Source organism: Physcomitrium patens, chromosome 20, assembly GCF_059467195.1.
Source record: "Physcomitrium patens ecotype Gransden chromosome 20, ASM5946719v1, whole genome shotgun sequence".
NCBI classification, from domain to species: domain Eukaryota; kingdom Viridiplantae; phylum Streptophyta; class Bryopsida; order Funariales; family Funariaceae; genus Physcomitrium; species Physcomitrium patens.
The window spans coordinates 12,218,583-12,232,829 of NC_143429.1; the positions used below are offsets into that span (position 1 = coordinate 12,218,583).

Genomic DNA, 14,247 nt, shown 5'->3' on the forward strand with positions numbered 1-14,247 from the left:
GGAAGCTTCTATATTAAATATTATATAATTAACTTACTTTTATTTACTTTTACTTACTTCTACCTATTTCTATATGTAATTATTAGCTTACATGATTATGGCCGTGACAGATAGACATCATAACTTGATTCTGAGATTAGGATTAAAAGCCTTTTGAAAATTAGCAAAGTGAGAGTGTTGAAGATCAACAAGTTCTTATTTAGTTACCACCATATAAAGATTAAGCATAGAAAGTTTCTAATAGTCAAAAAGTACCAAAGAATTAAAAGAAGTTACTATGGTAGCCGCTAGGATTTTAAGGTGGCGGCTAAATTAAAATGAATCTAGATCTAGATCTAGATTGAAAGGATGAAGGTGATTTTGGATGAAGTCTATGTACTTGGGATGTAAATTCCACCTATAAGTAAAAAGTGTTGGAAGTAAGAAATATCTTTCTCTACACTTCTCTTAGAGTATAATTCTTGTTGATTCTAAGTGTTTGTAGCTTTTAGACTTTTTTTCTTCAATAATAAGAACACAACTCTCGGTTCAAGAAAAAAAAAATTGCTCTTGATAATCCAAACAAGTAGTTAATCAAATACATATAAACGGCAATGGCTTAATCAAGAAAGAATAATGAAATACCATCCCGAAGCACCATGGCAGGGTAATGTGTCAAAGCAGAGCTAATCTTCTTGGTCTAGGCTGTAGGTTCATCTCCAAGCCCTCCCAAATCTTGGCAAGGCTCAAGTGAGCTCTTAGCGCATCTGGACTGGTCTTTGATGACTCTCGATTCTCATCTACAGACTAATCCCAGTCGACAACCACAATTCTCCGCGGCAACAGATTCCTTCAAGCATTCCAATATATAGTGGATTTTCTTGAGCACTCAGCGACAAGCACACGTCTCTCAAGCAGACTACTACTTAATCTCACTTTAATCGCCATTTAATCACAAGCAATTTTCTATCAATTTGACACTCTTCCATGGACTCAAAACATCAACAAACTAAACTTCGACACTACAAAATTACAACTATCGCTTCATATTGTCCGTTTGAATGGCACCCACACAATGTGGCTACCATAAAATCTATTTCACACTACCAGATAATGGCCAAAATGAGGAAGACTCATAGGCCAATAAGTTTGTACCAACTAGGCTACTTTACCAACTAGGCTATCTAATCATGTCAATTGGCCTGTTCAACATGTTCACACTAGAATGTGGTTTTTCTTGACTTTTGGTCCGTGTTGGCATGGAGGTGGCTTAGTTGGCGCATGTGATGTAGCATTCATAGATAGAGGCTTTTACTTTTACTTCTATTTTATATTTTTCCTTCTTTTCTTGAGTATGCAGTTATAGTTCTAATTAAACTTTCTAAATATATACAATTTTAGGATTTGCATGCATATGAATATTGATTGCATATGGTTGTACTTTGATTCAAATTCATAGTTATGTTTGGGATATACTTTGAACAATGTTATTTTGAATGCCTTGTTCCAATTTAATGTCCAAGGATTCACTTTTCACTACAACCTCCTCTTCTTTCACTAGCTCACCTTACATATTGGAATTCAAACTGATTTATTTATTGGTTTATGTGGGTTTATTTTTACTTTTTCCTAAAATAAAAAAATAGTATTGTATGTTTAGAACAGTTATTCTTTACAGCCTTCTCTCCAATACTTTCTCATCCATTTCATTATGTACTTCAGAGTTCTTCTAAGATGATGACTATAAGATATTTTATTAATAAAATATGTAAATAAAAATATATAATTTTATTTATTGATAGTAAGTCATTTTACAATTACCTTTTATTACTTCCAATACCATTGTTCTTGAGACTTCTTTACAATAAAAAAAATCACACTTTAGTTAATTGATTCACACTATAGAAATAAATATGTTTACATCATTGTTAGATGTTTCTCCAGAAATAAAACTTAAATAATATCATGGAAAACATATGATTTTTAAGAAATAAACCATTGTGTTGTCTCATTAACTTTTGTTTTAACACGTTTATAAACTGGACTGTAGTTTACAGCCCTACTAAACCATTGTGTTGTCTCATTAACTTTTGTTTTAACACGTTTATAAACTGGACTGTAGTTTACAGCCCTACTAAACCATTTGCTGCTCTACCCCTTTTTCTGACCACTGTTCACAAAACACAACACAAAGGATCAACGGAGAAAACTAGACCCAAAACTAAGAGTGAGAACAATGTTACAGATAAACTGAAGTGGAAGGAGCTGCAAAGCTGTGGAAGCAAAGCAAAAGAAGCGGAACAATTCCTTCTGGATTGCTTGCTCCCTTTTGTGGGCTCTTTCAGGTGGCTGTGGGTGTTATAGTACCAAGTGATTGAAGCATGTGTTTTCGAAGAGTCCGTTGCAACCCTTGGCCCTCAAAGGGGATCCGCCTCTCACCATGTGTCGCTCTAGATCTGAGCGAAGCGTGTTTTCATACTCCAAAACCTGGACCCATTGCAATCTGCCTCTGACAACAAGAGTTTCGAATGCTTCCCTTTCACCCTCTCATCACTGTTCTGGAACCCACTTCACCCCATGGTGCAGGCTTGTCATGGTATCCATTTGTGTCGGTCCTGTCCGTCTGATTGATCCTGTCACCGGTTGCTGTTGTGAGATTCATCCCGGATCTGATGAGCTCGCGAACTGATGATCCATGCCATGTCGCCGCGGTTTCTGCTCAGCAGCGACTTAACCTCGGTTGCTCTTTCGTTTCCGGAGATTGATTCGGCGAGCAGATTGCATTACATGGTGCGGGTCAAACTTCTCCGATCTTCTCACTTGATTTGTTGACAGAACTCTAATGTGATGGAGCTGAATTTTAATCAGCTGCGAGAGTGCGATGCACCCTGATCGACTGTGGCGAGAGTGAGAGGAACGTAAGAAGAAAGTTATCCTTCGATCAGTACGGTGAGATTCAAAATGCCGAACGATATGACGGACTACCGAACGATGTTTGCGAGCAAGAACAGAAACCACTGTCGAGAGAAAAGGGAGTACTGTGGCTTGTCGTCACAAAGCACGCAGCAAGGTGGCACGGCGGATATGTACTCCATGCGACACAACTCTAGATGCGTGTGCCTGTGCCCCACGCGGCCCTTGTTCAGCTCGCTATGGCCTCTGTATAACCAACCCGACGCCGTGTGGCCCAAGTGGCATCACCACCGCCTCTTGGCCCTATCAGGAAACTACAACCCCTTGGAGCGACTGTGGAAATCTTTCGAGCTTTTGGAATACAAGCCAGCGACGAAGACGTGGGTAATAGTCACGAGGATGCCGGACAAGTTCGTGAGCGCCATGTTCCAGGTGAAGTCCTTCGACGCGATCTTCGCTGCGTCGCACCAGAGCCGAATTTTCATCAAGAGGGTGGGCGATGGACACATCAACGGCGCAGTGTATGACCTCGACAACGACACCTGGGGCACTCAGTGGATCGTGCCGATTGATGCCATGGCTTGGTTCCGGGGAATCTACCCCATTCAGGAGCTGTGTGTGCCGTGCGAGAAGTATATGACCCAGTGTCACACTTGTCTGGCACCGGAGAAGCGAACCGGGAAGAGGATCTACATCCCACCAGCCTAGTGTGAGTACGATCTGATCGACCGCACCAGATTAATCTCAGAAACCAAAACTGGACCTGCACCGATGACCTCAAACCTTGCGATTCGTCCCAGTTATGGATCTGGAGGAAGCCAAATCTAACGCTATAATCCACATGATTTGGAACAATGATAAGACTTTGGGCACGTTTTCTTCTATATTTAGCAGCATGGGAATAGCGGGTCTGAAAGCAAGTCCCCATTTTGCAGATGGCGTCGTGTTGAAGAGAACTAGAGACTGCCGTTTTGAATAGCAATACGTGTTCGAGGAGTGCAAGTTTGTGGGGAAATACTAAACTTGCAGATAGGGACCTTCTTGTTTGAGACCATCTCAATTCTCCATTGCCATGGATTTCTACAATTCTGACAATTGTCACGTGCAATAGCTGTTATTAAAGCTAAAAACACAAGAGTACTTGTTGTATCGGTTACGATTTAAATGCCAGTTTTGTTTACGTGGCTTTGTCTATTATTTTCTGTGTGTGTGTGTGCATCTGCATATATGTATATTTAGATTAAAGTTTTAGGTGTTTCAGTATATTAATGTTATTTTTACTTTTTCTTCCCTTCACTGTCCCGAATGTACAGTAATCATAATTTTGGCTCTTCATTTTTTTAATATGTTTTTTTAATATTTCAAAATTTAAATACTTTGGTGTAAAATGATAGTACTTTTAATAAAATTCTTTTTTCTTTTGGTGTATTTATGATTCACATAGTTTCTGCACACAGATGTGTTTGCAGAAAAACTGTGTATGACAGTTACTGATTGCTTCTAATTTTATAATCAACTGTATAAGAACATGGTTAAGGAGTTAGAAACATTAATTTTGTTCCACCACTTGAATTTATCTGGAATATTTTGAGAATATTGCTTGCTGTGAATTATTTGAATTTTATTTATTTCACTAAATTTCATTTGGTCAAATTATCTAAAAATTTACCGAATTAACTAATATTTAATGCATTTCAGAGAACTCTAATTCATGTGAACATTATTGTCTATGTTTAAAGCCTAATCATTTTAAAGTATTAAGAGACTTAATTTTTTGAATAAGAGCATGGATAATGTTTCCAAAAAATTTCAACATTGAAATAAAAGGAAAGAGGTGTTAAAATATAAATAAATAATATATATATATATATATATATATATATAGTATCATAATAATTTTAGACTTTAAATTGAATGTAAAATTCTTATTTCATTTTATAATTTTTTATACAAGACTATGAATCTTTTTCTATTGTTTATTACTCCAAAAAAATAGATGATACATTTCTATAGCTTACGTATATGTTTAAATACTATAAGTATCTAAGCATGCTTAAACTACTTGATTTACAAATAAAAACATTATTGAAAAATTATTCATTCTTTTATTCATATATAAACATTTATTGATAATAGGTATTTATATTTATATTTTTACTAAAAAATTGATCGAGTATCTAATTATTTATTGTAAGTATAAAAATTAAAATAATACCGAATATTATCAATGATATTTCAACAATATATATCTGAAATTTGATTTTTTTTTTTTCATCAAATTTAAAGATGGGTTTATAATAGATCTTCTTATAAACTTCTTCATTTACATTTTTTAACTTCATTTATTTTTTATATAATTGAATTAGATTCCAATGCATTGATTTGACAAAAAAAAGAAAAGTAACAAACTACTATCTAGGAGATTTTATTTAATCTATGCTTATAGATGAGATAAAATACTATATTGGTAATTCAATATTTTGTGAATACTTCAATTAAGTATTGAGTTACTCTTGCCAAGAAAAGTAGAGCAACTAAAAACACAAAGGAAGTTAAGAAAAAAAACATATTAAGGTTGAGATATAAAATAGTCTCTATGCAAGGTAATCTTAAATATAAGATATTATATTTGAGTTTAAAGTCAAGTTTAGTTTCTTTTCCATATAATATAATTATTGAGCTTTTTGTACTTCCTTTATCAATATAAAAGTCATATTAGAAATATATTTGATTAAGAATTTGGATAATCTATTTTATATTTTTTTATCATATATATCTATATATATATATATATATATATATATTATAATTATCAATTTTGTGTTTTTAATTCTAGTGTCATTACTATAATCTAATATTTGTTATCTTAAATTTATATAACACTAGTCAATTAGAATTTGGTTTTGCAATTATAATTCTATTTAGTTCTTGTGATTTGATATTTATTGTCTTGAATCTAAACAACAATAATTGAATAGAAGTTGATATTCCACAATCTCATATTAGATTCATTAGAGCTATATATACAATAGTAACACTTGATTAAGAAATTTTGTGCCATTGTTTTTTTACTTTTATGTGAGATTTATGGATGGTGCAATGATAGTGGATAACATTTTGGTCTTGGTGGATGTTACTCTAATGCCTACATGTTTATATTAAATAAGAATTTGTTTAATTTTTTTTTGTGAATATTAATATGAAAAAGTGTATTTCATAAGTGATTAGGTCAATATATTAATTTATGTGCATAGATTGATAAAGTTGATTAGTACAATTTTATATTTTTTAAACATGGCTTAATTTCTTAAATGTATTATAGAGTTTTTGTGCTCTTTTAAAAGAATTATTTATAATTTTTTATTTATTATTATAAAAAGATATTTTATTATTAATATATAAAGTATGATTTTTATTATTTATAAGATTGTTATATGAGAATTTGTGCAATAGGATTGTTGCAACATGCAATAGATTGTTGCAACAACGTATACATAAGCATAGTTGGGAATATCTAAAATTTTAATCATCAAAGAAATAGCTACCAATATCCAAAAATTGTTGTCATTGCACTAAAAGGTTCTACATGGATTGATAATTAATGGTACTAGTATAAACTTTGATGCTATTTGAAGCTTTGCATCTACAAAGTACTTGAAGAAATCATAAATCTTTGTACACCATGACAAATTTGCACTTGCTTAGGAACACAACAAAACGTGGGTCTAGAAGTAAAAGATTTGTTATAATTTGGTGATTGAATAGTGTTTCTATCACCACAAGTTGCTTTAACTTTAATTCATGCTCACATGCTCATTGCTTGTATGAATATGGATGAGATCCAATTTTAAAGAAGGTGTTGTTTAAGTACAACAAGACTTTCTTAGTGATCGACCCTCATTGCTCCATCTCTTATTCTAAGTTGTTGTTATGTTGAGTAAATTCATTGGACTTGTAATGACATTCTTATCACAAGCTTAATAATGAAGCAACAAAAATATTTATTTGGTTTTATATTTTTCTAGGTATTACCTTTTTGGAATAAGAAGTAAGATAGAAGAACTAGTAAGTGTTGCAATTGATATTGAGAAGATTGTGGGACAAAATCTAAACTTGTGTTGGAAGCAATGCCAAGGATGTAGGACATGTTACACAAGTTTAGACTAGAAGACCATGAGACACCTCAAACAAGTATTATATATAAAGTTAATTTAAAATAATTCAAATACAATATTGAAAAACTGCTTATTGTGTAACATCATTGTAACTTGTATTAATATATATATGTAGATATATATATACTCCAAAATCTCAATAACAATATCATGATTTAGAAGCATAGAATTGCATCAGTACAATAAAACTTATTCTGTAAAGAACAAATCCTTTGATAGAATACATAACCTTAGATAACAATATTTAAAACATTTGCAGAATCAGAATTAGGAAAACACTTGAAGAATCACAATTCCATACACTTGTTGTTAGATATCAATCTAGTTAGGTGAAATATTTGTCCTACAAATCTAAGTTGACATCAGGCAGTCTGAAGAATGAGAAACACAGTTTCAAAGCCAACGTTTCAACGGCGACGTCAGCTTTTCCGTCACCCCTGCGACATGTTTTCGTGGTCAAGGGGTTTTAACGCGGCGGAGTCGAGCCATCATCTCGAGTCCTGTAGTACTGAAGCTGGAGGAGAGAGCCAGGCTTTTGCGATTCGCGATACTGATTTTCAACTCCGATTGCAACCGCATTGTGGCGTCATCAGTCTAAACCAGAAAAAGGGCAATTACTAGTTTCGTGGTTGCTGCACGTTCCGTGTCTAGCACGCTGCAGTGCAGGACCTCAGGACATTTTTCCCAGGTCGAGGATATATAGAGCGCACACTTGCAATCGAGGTATTGGTCGAGTTGGTGGAAATGATTCGTCTCGCCATTCCTTGACAAGGAATAACTTCAGCTTCAGTGTAAGTTAACTGGGTGCATCTTGCTCGTTTGTTAGACTCGCGAGATTTGGTGGACGACTGAAGTCGACGGACCATGGAGTCATCGATTGTCGACTGGACTGGTGTGCCGCATGTCGTTTTGATACCGTGGTTCGGAGCTGGGCATACCATCCCGTTCTTGGAAATTGCTCGACGATTGGCAGCTGAGGGAATCGTCATTACCTTAGTGACCACAGACAGGCATGTCGTAGAGGTGCGGAGTTTAGTCGGATCGATGGATTTGACTTCTCAAGGATTACCTCTGAGGCTTCTAGGGTTGAGGGACAACATGGCGCATCTCTCCCATTATGAGTGGATGGAAAAGGAGAGGGAGGACCCCGAGGCGCAGCTCAATGTGGTGAAGCTCTTGCAAGAGCTCATCGTCGATGTTGGGTCACCAGATTCAATGAAACTGCGAAATGTGCAACCTGCAGCTCCTCCCGTCTGTGTCTTGCACGACTTGTTTGTTCCATGGGCTCAACTTGCGGCGGAAAATCTTAAGATTGAAAAGCATATGTTCTATTCATCCTCAGCAAGTGCAATGTCATGTGCATTACAAGTAAGCTTTGTTCTGTGCCGTCTCTTCTCCAGATTAAAAATGTTGAAATGTTCAATGTTACTGGCTTGAATTTGTCACTATAGAAGCAATTTCCAACTGCCAGTTAAGCAATTGAGGCTGCGAGATTTTAGACTTTAGATCTGTGGTGATTATGTTTGTCGTGCACCTGTTTGCAGACGCGCCGCCTATATCAAGAAGGGCGTATACCAATCACTCGAGAAATGCGCAACATGGTTTTCACAGATATTCCTGGTCTCCCACCAATTCCCGCATTAGATCTATTTAGCTCGTTTATGGATCCCGTCATGTACAAATGGATGAGTCGTCATTACTTCGCGTGTCAAAACGCAGACGTGGTTCTGATCAACACTTACTATGACCTAGAGAAACCCGTACTTGATGCCTTGCGCAATGAAGTCATTGCAGCTCCAGATGCACAGGTATTCAGTCCAACCGATGACCTTATGTGCGGTGGACACATTCTCGTTTCTGATTGTTTCGTTTGCTGAAAGAGCCTCAAAAATGTGTTCTGAGGAACACCAGGTGTGCAGATTAAATTTATCTACGACATAGGGCCGTTGCTTCCAGAGTCTTATGTCAGGAGGGACAGAGATGATGACATTCTGCAGCAAGGTTCGGAGGAGACGGATCCATGTATCTTGTGGCTGAACACGCGACCTCCTTCTTCAGTTATCTACGTTTCCTTTGGAAGTATGCAAACCAATTCACCTCCACAGCTGCTGGAAATGGCTCTGGGATTAGAAGCAAGTGGCAGCTCTTTTCTGTGGCTAGTTCGGCCTCCGGACTCACCCGGAATGACAGCAGCTTTGGGAGGTCCATGCTCCATCACAGAGTTCCTTCCATCGGGTAATTCTCTAAATCTCTCGATTGTTTTCATAGAAGAGCAGTGCCAACATCTCACTACTGAATCACAGAAATTGGTCTTACTCTCCTGTGGTGTGGGGTTACAGGGTTTGAGGACCACGTGAAAGAAAGAGGAATGTGCTACTCTGGATGGGCGCAGCAGATGCGGATTCTGAAGCATCCGGCGATAGGAGGATTCTTTAGTCACTGTGGATGGAATTCTACTCTTGAGGCTGTATGCGCTGGAGTTCCGATACTGGGATGGCCGTTCAAAGCAGAGCAACACCTCAACTGCAGGTTAGTCTTCCATGTCACAACGAAACCATTGGTATTTTGCGGACATGCTAACTTGTTATTAATGTGCTTCTGCATCAAAAATTGTAGAATTGGATTGTGCATCCTTTGAGAATGTTAGCAAAAGTCGCAATCTCGCATGTTGTGCCTAAACTTGGACGATTTCCAGAATCTTAGTGGACACGCTGAGAGTAGCCATTGAGGTGGAGGGAAACCCCCACACGAAGGAAGAGCTCGAAAGTGAGAAGGTAAGGCTGGATCGATTTGTCTCGAAAGAGGAGATTGAGAAGAAGGTAAGGAATCTAATGCAAGAGGAGAAAGGGCAATTAATTCGAGAAAACATGCAGAGACTTAGAATCAAGTCTCGTGAAGTGCTGTCACAAGGAGGCTGCTCACGACAAAGTTTTGAAGCTTATCTTCGTCTCCTTCGCGGAAAAAGAGACAATTTCTTAGCAAGTCGGCCTAACCAGCAACTTCATCGAGTTCATTTGAATACTCCGTGTACAGCTAATAGACAATTTCGATAGCTTTAGAAATCGAAGGTAATCAGTAATGTGCGCAAATTGAGTTTACATGGCTCATTCAATGGCTGTTGTCCAAATTCTTTTGTACAAGTTGCCAGCGCTTCACACTTGAAAGCGCAGCATTATCATCACATGGACTGAATTTAGACTGTTTCCAGCCACCCTTATCAGAATTGAAGGAACCATCACAGGGAAAAGCAAACCAAAGCAAGTTCGGAATTCCATTTCATAAGGTGGACCACAACAAATTCTCCCGATTTTAAGCTATAACCTTAAGATTCTCCTACTCAGTCAGCACAAGTTACCAGGATTGCGTCTCTTGAAATTCATGAAACACAGTATGAATAATGAAAACGTAAATATATTCATGGTTGAACCCTTCTGAGTAGATGAAAAAACTTCCTCAACATTAATTTCCTTCGACATGCGGTTCTCATGAGGATGGCTGGAATCAGCAACTCTAAATACGCAATTTCGACCCTCATGCTCCTGTCGCTCTCATGAGAACCTCATGTCGAATTCGTCGAATTTGCAGAGTTAACCTGTAGCTCAGAGCAGCACCTTTATAAACGATCTATAATTATTAAATCTCAAATCATATAGCATTTTTATAAATTGTATTAACGGTAGTACAATAGCGTTTCTTTGGATCTTCGTGCTTGTTTGACTAGAAAAAAAACTTACAATGTGTTGGTATGTAAGAAAAGAACCTAAAATATTTTCGAGTTTTTATATTGTGATATGGAGTCATACAATTTAAAACCAATCAAATAATTTTTACGAACGCTTCATAGTTTGAGCATTCTAATTATCTACAAATGCGGATAGTAAGATGTGACCGCAGCAGAAAGTTAGATGGGGTGCAGCTTAAAAGTCCAGGATCAATTTTCTTTTTATTGCCGGATGAGACGAGAACTACTGTTCTATTGTACTACCGCAGAGCGGATAACAGGGACCGACTGATTGGATGGGGCCATGTGATCCTAAACTGAGTTGGAACTGATTCAGCACAGCGAGGTGTTAGGACGCGAAGAAGCTGCGATCTTTGCAGCGCTGACAATGATCGACTGCGGTAGGATTTTAATGTTTCGTGCGTGAATTTCTTTTTGAATGAGCTGGAGCGCCGAGTGAAACTCGAAACCACCTGCTTGTACACCAAGCGGCGCAAGCAGACAGCGAGGTTTCTGGGATTCGTACCTGTGAATCCCACTAGCGAGGCCAAGCACTAGCTCATGTTCCGTAGGCAGATTCCTCACTATAAGATCCTAGGATTTGTTTCCAGAAAGCCACCAGTACTTCAGTGGTCCACTGCTCTTGAGCACACTCCAGACTTACTCCGAACGTCAGTTGCCCACCTGCAGCGAAGGGGCTTCTCTTTGGCGGAGCCTTCTCTGCCGACCTGTAGTTTCTCATTGCATTGGCTCTCTACACTTCAGGAGTCCATCTCTTGAGTACGTGAACTTGTTGTAAGCCGGAGCTTTAGATTTTGGATCCAGGTGATAGATTCCAGTCCACCAGCTGAAGGTAATTCAGCAGCTTGAAGGGATAGTGCTGAGTCGAGATGGCGGGCGGCGGCGTGGTGAGTAGTGGTGGCTCGAAAGGGGCACAGTATGAGGGAAAGACCACAGTGTATGTTATTCAGGCCCGCATCGTTGCAGCCAGAGGCGGTCTCCTTTTCGAATATGACATCGGAATCTCAGGTATGAGTTTAGTATACAGAATTAGAATATAGCGCTGCGTGCATTGTTGAGGTTTGCGATGGTATGCTTCGAAATCAATACACTGCAAATTTGGCGCTCAAGGCCATTGTTGTCATTGGGCTTCGGATAGCTGGAAAGGAAATGAGCTCATATGGAATTCGTATTCATATTAACCAGGCTGTCGTCGTCTCCTTGACATTGTAAATCTGTAAGAGACTCGCTGACGGCCATAATTTATTTTCGCAGGGGGTGTCACTGCCATGGACGACTTCCTAATAAAGTTTTTCCCCCACGTCTACCACAATAAGCACTCACGCGAGTTGCACGAGAGCCATTACTGCAAGTATGACGACTCCGGTTTGCAGCTCTACACTTCGTCGTTATACCTTGCTGGACTGGTGGCGACATTCTTAGCCTCTTTCGCTACACGCTTGGGAGGACGGAAGTTGAGTATGTTCTTGGCCGGTATAGCTTTCTTGGTAGGATAAAAACTAGATCACTCTGATTCCTTCACAGAATTCAACGTCATCCAAGGCATTAAAATGATGAACAATAACGAGCATGTTTGAATTTTGCAGTCTGCTCCTTTGTCCGAGATGACGCCTGCTAGGCTTAGAGGAGCTCTCAACATAATGTTCCAGCTTGCAGCGACCGTCGGAATCCTCACTGCAAACCTCATCAAATACGGTCTGACAAAATGCACCCCAACAGATGGCGCGTGTACTTGGGCTGGCTGCTGTCCCTGCGACCCTTCTCACTCTCGGAGGCATCTTTTGCCCTGAAACTCCAAACAGCTTGATCGAGCGCGGCAAGCGCGAGCAGGGACGCCAAATCCTCACCAAAATTCGTGCCACACAAAGTCAATGCCGAGTACGAGGATATGGTGGAGGCCTCTGAGATCGCTCAGAGGGTGGAGCACCCGATGCCCAACATCCTGCAGAAGAGGAACCGATCTCAGCTGGTGATGGCCATTGCCATTCCATTCTTTCAGCAAGTGACAGGTATCATGTTCTACACTCCGGTGCTCTTCAACACCATTGGGTTCGGTCAGGACGCGTCCCTGTACTCAGCCGTCACTACTGGCGCCGTCAACGTAGTAGCCACTTTCGTCTCGCTCGGAGTAGTCGACCGATGGGGCTGTCGCGTGCTGTTCTTGGAGGGAGGAGTTCAGATGACCATCAGTCAGGTCATAATCGCCATCATCCTGGCACTCAAGTTCGAAGGCACTACCGAGCTTCCCGAGGGTGAGGCCGTGGGCTTTGTCATCCTCATCTGCATCTACGTCTCTACGTTCGCCTGGTCGTGGGGCCCTCTCAGGTGGTTGGTGCCCAGTGAGATCTTCCCCATCGAGACTCGCTCCGCTGAAATGTCTATCACTGTCGGTGTCAACCTCATCTAGACCTTCATCATCGCTCAGATCTTCCTCACCATCCTGTGCCACTTCGAGCACGGCATCTTCCTCTTCTTCGCCGGGTGGGTGGTGATCATGACCATCTTCATTGTCCTCGACTTGCCTGAGACTAAGAGATTGCCTATTGAGGAGATGATCGACGTGTGGCGCCGACACTGGTTGTGGAAGTGCATCATGCCCAACGACCCCCCCATCCACGATGAGAAGCCCAAGATGACCCAATAGAGTTTTTGAAGTGTTTAGGTTTTTTAATCGCATATTCGCATTCTGTCAAAGTTTAAGCATGGATAGCCTCGAACAGAGAAAAAGGTAAATTTTCGAGGGCAAAAGGTACACGATTGATGCAACAAACCAGTTTTCAGACTATTGCTTTAACCGAGACAGTCAATTTGCAATTGACTGAGCAGCAAGAATGTGGTATGAATGGTGATCGATCTCCACCTGGGATGTCTGCCACCATCTGCCACCTCCATTGCCGCAGCCTTCGAAGTTAGGGCGGTAGTTTGTGAGAGGCTATCTATATTCCAGTTATGAAGTGTTAAGTAGCTTGGTCTTGCAGCAGGATTGTTGTCTCGTTCAGAGTCAATATCTGTAAACTATGTCGTAATCTGTACTCGCGGTTCAAGCATTTAAATAAAAGAAGTTTCTGCTCTGATGCAACAGTTAAGTTGAAACTGAAGCAATGTGTAATGCGTACTTTGTTAACAGATATGGGTTGAAATATGGTGTGTTGATATCTGGTGGCACAGAGCTCTGATTGATGTTGCATGTCTTAAGTGATGACATGCAGCGGAAGTATTAGGTCTGGCGCAGAATTTGTAATTTGGTAGAAGGATTTGAAAGACCCTGCTACTTCGTTAAGTTCCAACTGCTTTAATATGGTTCACAAATATTTGAATTTATTTAGAAATCAATTTTGAGAACGATCAGTGTGATCCGTAATCAGAAAGGAACTCTTCCTTCACTTGTCTGTACTGATAAACAGAACATTAAACACAGCATTGTTTTGATACGCACCA

General features: G+C 39.3%; 1 protein-coding gene and 1 pseudogene across 2 annotated transcripts; both read left to right on the forward strand.

The window, feature by feature from the left end:
* Positions 1-7,545: 7,545 nt before the first annotated feature.
* LOC112273070 (mogroside I-E synthase) lies at positions 7,546-10,290 on the forward strand. Its single transcript, XM_024501421.3, has 5 exons — positions 7,546-8,435; positions 8,612-8,875; positions 8,987-9,302; positions 9,407-9,596; positions 9,763-10,290. Exons 1-5 carry the CDS (start codon positions 7,932-7,934, stop codon positions 10,118-10,120), a joined length of 1,632 nt encoding a protein of 543 aa, XP_024357189.1. The 5' UTR covers positions 7,546-7,931; the 3' UTR covers positions 10,121-10,290.
* Positions 10,291-10,435: 145 nt separating this feature from the next.
* LOC112273071 (sugar transport protein 7-like) lies at positions 10,436-13,883 on the forward strand (annotated as a pseudogene). Its single transcript, XR_016498854.1, has 2 exons — positions 10,436-11,817; positions 12,064-13,883. The product of XR_016498854.1 is annotated as a sugar transport protein 7-like (transcript).
* The last annotated feature ends 364 nt before the right edge of the window (positions 13,884-14,247 follow it).